At 61.7% G+C, this 10,762-nt stretch overlaps 2 protein-coding genes across 7 annotated transcripts in view; one reads left to right on the top strand and one right to left on the bottom strand.

The window, feature by feature from the left end:
* Positions 1-7,926, top strand: part of PNPLA6 (patatin like phospholipase domain containing 6) — a 34,676-nt gene extending 26,750 nt beyond the window's left edge. Inside the window, exons 30-37 of one of the 5 annotated variants that reach the window (XM_025191813.1) lie at positions 371-490; positions 887-1,003; positions 2,614-2,762; positions 2,984-3,136; positions 3,296-3,412; positions 3,784-3,880; positions 4,262-4,374; positions 4,908-7,926. In XM_025191813.1, the coding sequence (XP_025047598.1) occupies positions 371-490; positions 887-1,003; positions 2,614-2,762; positions 2,984-3,136; positions 3,296-3,412; positions 3,784-3,880; positions 4,262-4,374; positions 4,908-4,973 (932 nt within the window). In that variant the 3' untranslated portion in view covers positions 4,974-7,926. The remainder of the gene's footprint in view (positions 1-370; positions 491-886; positions 1,004-2,613; positions 2,763-2,983; positions 3,137-3,295; positions 3,413-3,783; positions 3,881-4,261; positions 4,375-4,907) is intronic. The other 4 variants (XM_025191814.1, XM_025191815.1, XM_025191816.1 and 1 more) reach the window with 4 other exon arrangements.
* LOC102373937 (zinc finger protein 252-like) overlaps positions 7,659-10,762 on the bottom strand; it is a 19,033-nt gene continuing 15,929 nt past the window's right edge. Inside the window, exons 1-2 of one of the 2 annotated variants that reach the window (XM_006035638.3) lie at positions 10,651-10,756; positions 7,659-10,276 (exon numbers count right to left, since the gene is read on the bottom strand). In XM_006035638.3, the coding sequence (XP_006035700.2) occupies positions 9,015-10,276; positions 10,651-10,720 (1,332 nt within the window). In that variant the 5' untranslated portion in view covers positions 10,721-10,756 and the 3' untranslated portion in view covers positions 7,659-9,014. Of the gene's footprint in view, positions 10,277-10,650; positions 10,757-10,762 lie in introns of those variants that run through there. The other variant, XM_025191841.1, reaches the window with a different exon arrangement.

The following is a 10,762-nucleotide window of genomic DNA, read 5'->3' as shown; positions in this document are numbered from 1 at the left end:
ATGCCAGTAGTTAGGGGTAGCCAGGGCTGGTCTTGGGCTCAGTCACACTGAGCTGAGGAGAGGCCTGATGGTCCAGTCCAACTTCAGTGCTGTCCTCAGGCAGAAGCTGGGCTGCTTCCCCACAGGCATGGTGGGGAAGGGGTCCAGAGGAGGACCATACCTTTCCGTGGCCTGCTGGCACTGACCAGTCCACATGGAAGAGCCAAGCCCAAGCTGCGCTCCAGCCTGCTGCAGGGGAGCCCCCCCACCTCTCAATTCTCTCCTTCTGTTGCACTTGTGTCTCTGGAGCTGCTGTGCTGTGCTGTCCTGTCCTGTGCTGTGTCCTGCTGTACTCCCCTTGTCCCTGTGACTCAGTCTCCTCTCCATCCAGCAGGCAGTGTGTGGCGCTACGTCCGAGCCAGTGCGTCTTACACCCCCTACTTGCCTCCGCTCTGCGACCCCAAGGACAGCCACATGCTTGTGGACGGCTGCTATGTTAACAATGTCCCAGGTCAGCATCTCCTGCTCCCCGCTGGCCCCCCCAGGCTGCGGGCACAGGGGCGAGATGCAGGGCAAGGCCGAGCCAAGGCGACAGGCCCGGAGTTGGTTCCTCCTTCCAAGCCATGTCCCATCCTTCCCTAGCAAGACCTGGGTCTGTCTGGTTTGAGGACACAAGCCTGGATCCATCTACCCTGCTCAGACACACGCCGTGCCGGCAGGGACCTCTGCACAGCGTGGCGACCCAGTGGACCAGGCGCAGGCCCTGGTGGGCGCTGGGACGGAGACTAGCCATACGTCCCCATGCTGTGCAGACACCCTGGCCCAGGCAGGGGCAAGGGGCAGCCCCCGAGGGGCTCGGCGGGTCAGGGTGTCGGCTCTCCTGACTCCCTTTGTTCCCGCTGGTCAGGCTCGCTGTGGCGGTACGTGCGAGCTAGCATGACCCTTTCTGGGTACCTACCGCCACTCTGCGACCCCAAGGACGGCAACTTGCTGATGGATGGCGGCTACATCAACAACCTGCCAGGCAAGTACCTGCTGCCCACAGAGATGCTGCCAGCCGGCTGGAGCACAGCACCCCCTGCAGGCCACCCCAGGATGCTGCCACCATCTCTGCTCCCCCTTCATGCCCCTCCATTTCCACAACTTCTTCAGCAGTGGGGGACCTACTGGGTGCCACAGGACACACTGGCACCACCTGTTGCAGTCTCTGAAACAAGCACCTTGCTCCATAGGGGCTGCCTAGCATGTGGCACGCAGCCTCAGGTTTGGCTTCTGCTTGCCAGCAGGTGCAGATCTTTGGGGGCTGTGCAACTGCCACCTCTGGATACAGCTGCAGTGGTGGCCCCCTGGGATGGGCTGACTCCCAGGCAGGGGTCAGGATGGGGTTGTTCCGATATGAGCAATATGGAACATCTGGGGGCCGGGGTCCTTCCCTGGCAGTGAGGGACCTGGGGCCTGGGTGTTCTGAGCATGGCAGAGTCACTCCCTGCTTCCAGGATGGCTAGCTGCAAGCCAAATAGAAGGGCAGCACCTGCAGGCCAAAGCACAGGACCGGGGCTGGCGTGTGCCTTCCCTGGGGTGGGTGGCTGGGAAGCTGATATCTGTGGATCAGCTCCTGGCCATGGGGCAGGGGGAGCCATGGGCTCCAAGCACAGCAAGATGTGAAAGGTGCTGGCTCTAGCCAACCCAGTCTCCCTGGAAGGCAGGTGTCTCTCTTTCCTGGGTGCCTGGAGCTGTGTCAGCTTCACTCTTGTGCGGTCATGGTGCCTGGATGCAAAATTAGAACTGCTGGGAAAGGAGCAGCCCTATGGATGCAGCCTTTGAAGAAGCCAGGCTTGCCCAGTTCCCACACTGCCTGGAGCCTCAGAGAGCACCCTGGCCTGCCCACTACCCTCTGGGGCTGATGGCTCCCCAGTCTTGCAGGGGGCTGACACTGGATCATTCCTTGCAGGAGAGATGGAGACTCGGGTTAGGTACATCCTCAGCATGGCCCTGCCTGTTTATGGTGGCTATGCACACAGACAGATCTCCCTGGGTGCAGCCCCTACTTGCAACCTTCCAGCTAGACCTGTGCCCTTGGATGCTCTCAAGCCTTCCTGCTCCATCCCATGCTGAAAGCAGCTGTCTGTCCTGCCTGGCTCCACATTTCTCCAGGCCTGGCCGCAGCCCAGCACCTTCCTGTATCCCTGCTGCTTGCCCCATCTGCTTGTAGTCAGTGGCCACTGTAGAGCCACACATCCTGCAGAGCTGCCCTGCCTGGCTTCGCTGCAGCCTAGCGTCCAGTTCTCTTGGCCTGGCAGCTGTCACATCTAGCATGTGGCCTGGCTTGCAGGGTCATGGCGCAGCACAGGCCTCCCTCCTGCTTCCTGGACTGGGCTCAGAGGAACTGAACTGCAGTTCTGCGCTGGGGGGAGGGGGGGTCCCCTTAGGCTGTGGAGCCCCACTGCCCCAACCTTCATGTCTTGCCTGCCTCTGGACCTGGCTGGTGCCTGTTGCCAACAAGGGGATGAATCAATAGCACTGCCCGCCCTGCCTGCTTGCCTGTGGGGGCCCTGTGGGAGGGCTGGCATCTGTCTGTCTGGGTGTAGCTGGGTCTGTGTGCGTCCGTCCCTGATGCGCTGTCTCCAATGCTAGCGGACATTGCCCGGAACATGGGTGCCAAGACAGTGATAGCTATCGATGTGGGCAGCCAGGATGAGACGGACCTGTGCAACTATGGGGACAGCCTGTCCGGCTGGTGGCTGCTCTGGACCCGCCTCAACCCCTGGGCTGAGAAGGTCAAGGTGAGGCCCTGGCCCCCTAGCCCTCACCCACCCAGGTCTGGGGCTGATGTCAGCTGGGTGCATTTGGCTGAGCAGAGACCTGCACCAGCTGGCTGTCTGCAGCAGAAAGGCACTGGCTCTCCCTGGGGCAGAGCTGGCTTCAGGCTGGGACCCCCCACTCCCACCCTGCCCTGGTGTGCCACTGCATCCCCCACTCCAGCTGTCTGATCCCCTGCCCACAGGTGCCAGACATGGCAGAGATCCAGTCGCGCTTGGCCTATGTGTCCTGCGTGCGGCAGCTGGAGGTGGTGAAGTCTAGCTCGTACTGTGAGTACATCCGCCCTCCCATTGACCGTTTCAAGACCATGGACTTCGGCAAGTTTGATGAGATCTATGTGAGTCCTGGCTGGGGGCAGTGATGCTGGGAGGAGGGTGGGACTGGAAGCCTCCTCCATCCAGCCATCCCTGGAAGTCTTGGTGCCTGGGCTGTCTCTCATGCTATGGCCAGCTTCCTCGGGCTCTGCAGCTGGCCCATCACCCTTGTGTTCTTGCAGGAGGTGGGCTACCAGCATGGCAAAGTGGTGTTCAGCGGCTGGAGCCGCGGTGACATCATCGAGAAGATGGTGAAGGACCGGCGCTCAGCTGACTTTTATGAGAGCAAGCGCATGGATGTGAGTGGTGCGAGGGAAGGGGGTCTCTCTCCAACCGGCAGGTAGGAGGGGCAGGGAAGCTACCCACTTCCAGGGGAGCTGGGGGATGGACAGCCTTCCCCTCAGTGCAGGCCTTGCAGCCAATGGGAAGCGTCTTGCAGACCTGTACAGGAACAGGGGTTATGCCCCTGTGCTACGGGTGTCTTCTGGGCCTCTCCCACTTCCATCCATGAGGTGAGCTGGCCTGTCCTGTACCCATCATCTGCAGCTCCACTGTCTCTAGACCATAGTTGGGAATGGCTCCTGCCCTGTGCCCCTTTCCCAGACATGCTCCCCTCCTGGAGGCCTGGGCCACCTGTCTTGGCTCTAGCTAGTATGGCTCTCGCCTGCAGGTGCTGACATGTCCCAGTGCAGGGTTCACAGACCTGGCAGAGATTGTCTCTCGCATCGAGCCTGCCAAGACCTACCTGTCTGATGGTTACGCTGATGGTGAGTGGGTGCGGGCATGGGGTTGGGGGAGCTCTACATGTCCAGCACTCCTGTCCTGCAAGACATGGAGCAACTGGGGGGTCATGATGGAGCACAATACCTGTGCTTGGAGACCCTAGGACTGGGGAGGCTTGGCTCTTGCCTCAGGGACCGTGGCTCTGGGTGCTGCCAGGAGCACGTGGATGTAGGCTTGGGGTAGGTAGGCAGTGTGGGGGGTGTAGAAAGGCCAGGGCTTGGGGAGCGGGGGCATGTGGGCTGGGAGTGTGGGGCACCATTGAGAAGGGGAGGTGAGAGGATGCTGGCCCTGCTGAGTCAAGGCAGGCCAGGGGGCTGGCACTGACACTGGCCAGGGAGGGATTGTTGCTTGTCTGCTTGGCCTAGGTGAGGAGTCCGACTACCTGACGGAGTATGAGGAGGAGGGGCTGGAGGTGGGGCGGGGTGAGGAAGAGCCCTCCACGCCATCCGAGTGGGCCCCCAACCGAGTGTCTGAGAACGTAAGCACCTCCTGCTCTGCTGGGGCTGGGGGAGGCCTGGGCTGGACTTCAGTCCTGTCCCTGCTGCCTCGTCTCCCCTCCCCAGCCCCAACCCCAGCTCCACACCATTTCCTTGCTGTACCCTGCCCTCTTGCCTGGCCTCACTCTACCTTCCTTTCCCCACCTGAAGCTTGCAGGGCCACTGCGCCAGAGGTCCATGATGCCCTAGGGGCTAGAGGCTTGTTCAGGTGCCATGGTGGTGACCATGCATGCTCCACCCCTCCACCACAGGCACTCCCTGTCCTGGCCCTACGCCCAGCTCCTGGTTGAACCCTGCCTGGGCTCCTTCACCTACTGCTGTGCCTAGAGCCTGCTGGCCTCCCCATGCAGCCCAGCCCCCTCCCCTGTCTGGGACCCAGGTCTGTGTGGAGGTGGAGGTGGGGTCTCCTAACGGCATGGTCTGTCCTGTGGTTGGGAGTGTGGGCAGGCCGCAGGTCTTGTTTTAAAGAGTCTAGCCCGGTCTGCTCCCCTGACGTCACACTGCCTCTCTGCAGGACGAGGACAAGAGCCTGCGGCGCCGCCCATGCGCCTCCCAGGAGCCCTCCGTGTTCTTGGCATGAGCCAGGCCTGACACAGGATTGATGCCGGAGCCTGCCCTGCTCCTGCCACCTGCACCTACCTCTGCAGCCCCGCCCAGCACTGCCCAGTGCCAGGCCCAGGGTAGTATGTGGGAGGCTCAGGAGCTGCCCTCTTCCTCCATGGGGCAGCTTCCAGAATGGTGGCTGCCCCCTAGTGCCATGGGTCTGGCTTGGCACTGCCCTGGGGCAAACGGTACCTGCTGGGCCCAGCACTGCCTGTGATAGTATTGGAGCTAGGTTGGGCCCCTGGTTGGCCTTTGCCTACCCTCTTCCCCAGAAACACTTTGCACTGAGCCCAGGGGTTGGGGTAACTGCAGCACTGGACTCTGTACCCTGGTCCCCCCACTACTGCCTGCACTGAAGGAGGGAAGGGGCCAGGTCCTGTGCTCTGCATCCTGCTGTGGCAGGGCCAGGGCCAGGCACTACTTTAAAGCCATCAGTGGTTTTCCCAGAGCTGCTCTTCCCGTTTCCCCAGGAGCTGGAGCCTTTCTGTATGGCAGAACCAGGTTTTGCTCCTCTGTGCCGGAGGCACCCTTATCTCCTGTCACCAGCCCTTGCAGCTGTGGGGGCACCAGCTGAACTGGAAAGAGGGGAACCCCTCCCTCACTGCTCTGAGCTCACTGTGTGCCAGGGGCCCCTGTGTCCACCCAGGGCTTTCCATCTACCCCTATGGAGCCTGCATTGGCTGTGGGATGAAGCGCCTGTGCCCCGGCCCAGCCACCGGCTGCTCTCCTGCAGAGTTATCTCTATTTTTGTTAAGTTATTGCTGTGCCTGGGAGCCCCCATGAGGAGGCAGGGGTTGCAGCCAGGCATGGGGACCTTGCTGTATTTTTTTTATTATTATTTAAAATTAAAGCTGCTTTTGGCTGGGGGGTGGGAGCAGGGTAGGGTTGGCTCTGCTGGAATAAAAGCTTTGACTCCCCAGGGCATGTGTCCAGGCCTTGCTCTCAGGGGGCTCGGGATTATAGGGGGATGGGGTTGAGTGGGGGCAGGGGCCTAGGACCTTCCCACCCCAAGTGGTGGCTCTACCAATGGCAAGGGTCAGGGAGAGTGGGCCCAGCTCACCTGCATGGCACTGTGGGGTTTGTGCCCCAGGGTGAGGCCTGCACACCAGAGGCAGGGGGGTTTGCTGCTGGCACGTGCCCTTGTGCTTTGGCTTCCCCAGTCTCTAGGGCTCTGGCCAGGGCTGGGGACTGCCTCCTCCCCCTCCCCTCGCCTCCCCCATATGGCTGCAGATGTCTGGTCCCATGGGGGCTGCTCTGCCTGCCCTTGCCAACCATGGGCATGAGTGCCCAGCCTCTGCTGGCTTGGGCCTCCAGCAGGTCTCTAGCTACAGGTTTGTCCAGGCCACAAGGATGTCAGAGTGTTTTTATGCCTCCCTCAGGCACTGGGTGTTGGCTGCAGCCCAGGCTGGGGATGGTGGCTAGGCTGTGCCAGTGAGCCTGCTGGGACCAATCTGGAGGTTCCCCTTCCTGACCCCATATTTGGGGTCGGGAAGGAATTTTCCCCCTGCTCAGATCTGTATGGACTCTGGGGGGAGGAGGTTGCCTTCCTCTGTAGCAGGGACACAGCCTCTCCTTGGGGTTTCTTGTCCCTATATTAACAACCTTTTACAGCAGCACCTTTTTTGGCCGCCATGGCCCCTGCTTTCTCTGTGGCAGGTTTGGGTGTGATGTCCAGTGCTGCGTCAGGGCTGACTCTGTAGTTTTGCTAATAGCTTAGATGATGGATTTGTGGGCTGGCTTGGTCAGGGCTGATCCTGCCCCAGGCAGGGGCTTGGATTAGATGTGACCTCTGGAGGCCCCTTCCCAGCTAGCAGAACATGGGGCAGGAACACTTGTCCTTCACAGGGGGTAGCAAAGGCCTGTTTCCAGTTGTAAGTAGCACCCTCCCTTGGGACTATGACCATTCTCCTGCCCTGGGTGAGCAGTATTGCCAACCCCACCGTGTCAAAAATCATGAGACAAACTTAAAAACCAAGAGATTTGGAATGTAAATCATGAAATGCTATTTTTGAAGTGCATGTGCACAGTTCCCAGGGCAAAAGGAGCAGAGCTCCAGCCCACAGTAGGCAGCCCACCACTGCCCTGCACACAAATTCAGGGGACATGTGCCCCCATGCCTCCCCTGGCCCCAGGGCTCCATTCACCTCAGACCCTGCGACCCTCCCTCCCTCACCATGGAACCTCAGTCTGCACCCCCCAGCCCCTTCTCTTCCACAGACTTATCAGCTTGGTGCTCTCTACATGCACCAGAAGAAAAAAATCCCAGGATTTGATCTATCAGGAGATCACGAGTCGGAGTTCATAGATGTAGATCATGAGTCGGAGTTAATTTAACTCGGAAATCAGGTCTTGTGATCTTTTCAGGAGAATTGGCATTACTGGGTAACTGCAGGGCTGCTCCTGCCCCACTCACTGGATCCTGCAGCCTGCCTGCAGCTGTGCTGCCTGGGGAGAGGCACAGGGAGGGCAGTCCCACTTATGGATCCACACGAGAGCCCAGTATTGTCACTAGCACTGAGGTGATTCATACTGACCCTAGAGAATGGGAACATCTCCCCGCCCCTGCTTCCTGGCCACCCTCCAGCACAGAGGAGCCTGGGCTCCTCCAGTAGGTAGGAGGGTCCAGGTTGTGCCTGCAGCATAGATGACTCGGGGCCTGGGAGGAATTTGAGACATTTATTCTTGCTCTGTAACAAGCCCTGGTAGAAAATTAATTTAAAACCCAGTTCCCTGCACCCCCCCTCCCCACACACTTTCAGTGACCCCATTCCCCACCAAGCAGAATTGTGGCACCCCAAGGTCACCTGGCACTGGTAGGACCCCTGCGCCCTGAGCTGGGGCCCCAGGACAGGCCACCTCCCCTGCACAGCAGCTGGGGGTGTCACCCAGACAGAGGCCTGTGCCCAGAGTAAAGAACTCCCCTACCTTGTCCCCCCTGCTGAAGAGGAGCACTGGAGCCCGAGCACCAGCAAGAACCAAGGCAATAGACGTGGGTGTGTGCCTGTGCCAGCCAAGAGCCACCTCTGCCATGGCCTCTCAGCTGCTTGGATCCCAGCCTCTACCTTTGCCCTGGCAGGAGCCAGAAACAAAGCAATACCCCTGTGTAGGGCACATCGCTGCCCTGGTGCTGTCTCATGGGGTGAAGAGTGGGTTCACAGTCTCCCCTGCTAGGGGGTAGTCAAAATGACGGTGTGGGGCTGGAATGCATGGGGCAGGGCCTTTTCTGCTTTACAGCTGCCCAGAGGCATTCATGCTGCGGCGAATGATGAGAATGAATGGGTAGGGCAGGGGTGGGCAAAATGTGGCCTGCCAGGCCGTTCTGTCTGGCCTGTGGGGCCCCTAAAAAATTTAGAAAATTAATATTTATCTTCCCTGGCTGCCTGTCATGTGGCCCTCAATGGCTTGCCAAAACTCAGTAAGCGGCCCTCTGCCTGAAATAATTGCCCATCCCTGGTGTAGGGGCTGCAGCCTAGTGCTCAAGGCTCTGACCCAAAACGTGACCCAGGCCCCTGCCAGAATCCCCTCTCTGCTGCTTTCTCTCTGGCCAAGCCCTGTCCTGTGCAGGGGCCCAGTACTAATGTGGGGGGCGGGGGGGAAGTAAAGGCAAGGGCAGGGAGGGTTCCTAGGTCAGGGGAATATGGCCTCAAGACCCCCAGGCACAGGAATAGAGTGGTGGAGCATGGACTTGAGTCTCCTACATGTTGGGAGTATTCACTAGAGGAGCCTCCTGGGCTGTGGGTCTCCATGAGGCTGGCAGGAGCTGGGTGCTGAGCATGCCCAGAACCCACAGCCCAGGCACCTGAGGGCACACAAGCCCCCTCCTCCCTCCCAGGGTCCAGCAGTGGCTGTGGGGTGGGAGGGGGAAAGCCCAGGACTCACCCCCCAGGCATTGGGAATGTACATGACTTGTCATCATGTTCAGGACAGGACCCTGTCCCCTGCATCCCATGAAGCAGAGAAAGGGCACCTGGGTGAGCCCAGCCATGCCCGGGGCCTGGTCTACAGGAGTGGGGTGGTGTCATTCAGCAGCATGGACACGCTGGTGCAGGATAAGGTTGGAGCTGCGGCTGTAGCGACGCCCACACTGGCCACAGTGGAAGGGGCGGTCGCCAGCATGGGCGCGGCAGTGCCGTAGCAGGGCTGAGCGATGGCTGAAGCGGCGCTCGCACTGAGGGCAGGCGTGTGGCTTCTCACCTGTGTGCCTCCGTCGGTGCTCCACCAGGCTGGCCCGCTGGGCAAAGCCACAGCCGCACTGCGGGCATACGTGGGGCCTCTCCCCGCTGTGCGTGCGCCCATGGGCAACCAGTGCTGCCCGGTGCCCAAAGCTGCGACCGCACTGCAGGCACATGTGGGGCTTCTCCCCACTGTGTGTGCGCCCGTGGGCCCGCAAGTGCGCCCGCTGAGTGAAGCAGCGCCCACACTGCAGACAGGCGTGAGGGCGGGTGCCTGTGTGACCCTGCCGGTGCCGCAGCAGGTTGGCACGATCTGCAAAAGCACGGCCACAGTCGGGGCAGGCATGGGGGCGGGCACCGGGGCTGGCACCATGGGCACTGCGCTGGTGCTGCCGCAGGTAGGCACCCTGCGTGTAGCCGCGCCCACAGTCCCCGCAGCGGTAGGGGCGCTCGCCAGTATGCACCCTCTGGTGTCGCAGCAGTGTTGCGTGCAGGGCGAAGGTTTTGCCGCAGGCCAGGCAGGCGAAGGGGCGCTGGCCTGTGTGTGTGGCTTGGTGCCGCCGGAGGTGGGCACGCTGCCGGAAGCCACGGCCACACTGTGGGCAGGCATAGGGTCGCTCGGCTCCATGGGTGAGCAGGTGGCGCTGCAATGTGGAGCGCAACCCAAAGCTCTTGGGGCACTGGGGACAGGTGTGGGGGCGGGCACCAGCACTGTGGGTGCCCTGCTGGTGCTGGACCAGGTGGGCGCTCTGCCGGAAGCCCTGCCCGCAGTCCCCGCAGCGATAGGGGCGCTCGCCTGAGTGTACACGCTGATGCACCAGCAGGGCTGAGCTGCCTGCAAAGGCCTTGCCACAGGCCGGGCAGGGAAAGGGGCGCTCGCCCGTGTGGCTACGCCGGTGCGTGGCCAGAGCTGCACGGTCACAGAAGCCCCGGCCACAGGTGTCACACTGGTAGGGGCGCTCGGCTGCGTGCAGCAGCTGGTGCCGTGTCAGTGTTGCGCTCTCCCCGAAGCTCTTCCCGCACGTCACACACTTGAAGGGGCGCTTGCCCATGTCCTGTGGCACCACTGCTGCATCCTCTTGCCCTGCCACGCTCTCCAGCACCATGCCTGCAAGGAGAAGGGAGCCCAGGTGAGCCCCACCTGGCAGCACAGGTACCCGCACAGCTCCCCCTCTCCCCCTACCAGGGGCTATTCCTAGGGCCCTACAGAGCTGGGTCGCCTTGGCAAGCTGCTCTTGCCTGCTCCCAGCTGGAAGCACGGCCTGGTTTTCCTGTGGGAGAGGAGCAGCTCATCTCCCCGGATGCCCAGGCGCCTGACTCGAGGGGCACAGCCCAGAGGCCATGGGGATGGGAGCCTTCCTGGGAGGGACAGGTGCCGCCTTCGTGGTCCGGGGGAGGAGGCCGTGGGGTGGGGGGCACCGGGCTCCTACCGTAGCTGAGAGCAGCCCCACTACCTCGTGTCAGCCGGCTGTGTCCACTCACCGGCGGGGCGGCCTGCCCAGCTCTCCCCCTCCTCACGCCCTTGGGCCTGCGGGTCTTCCTCCGGCTCCATCCGCGGGGCAGCGGGGCCTGCTGGCGGGACGGTCACGGAGCC

This window comes from Alligator sinensis, unplaced genomic scaffold, assembly GCF_000455745.1.
Source record: "Alligator sinensis unplaced genomic scaffold, ASM45574v1 scaffold909_1, whole genome shotgun sequence".
In the NCBI taxonomy this organism is placed as follows: Eukaryota; Metazoa; Chordata; order Crocodylia; family Alligatoridae; genus Alligator; species Alligator sinensis.
The sequence above is the reverse complement of the archived record's forward strand: the minus strand, read 5'-3'. Positions and strand labels throughout refer to the sequence as shown.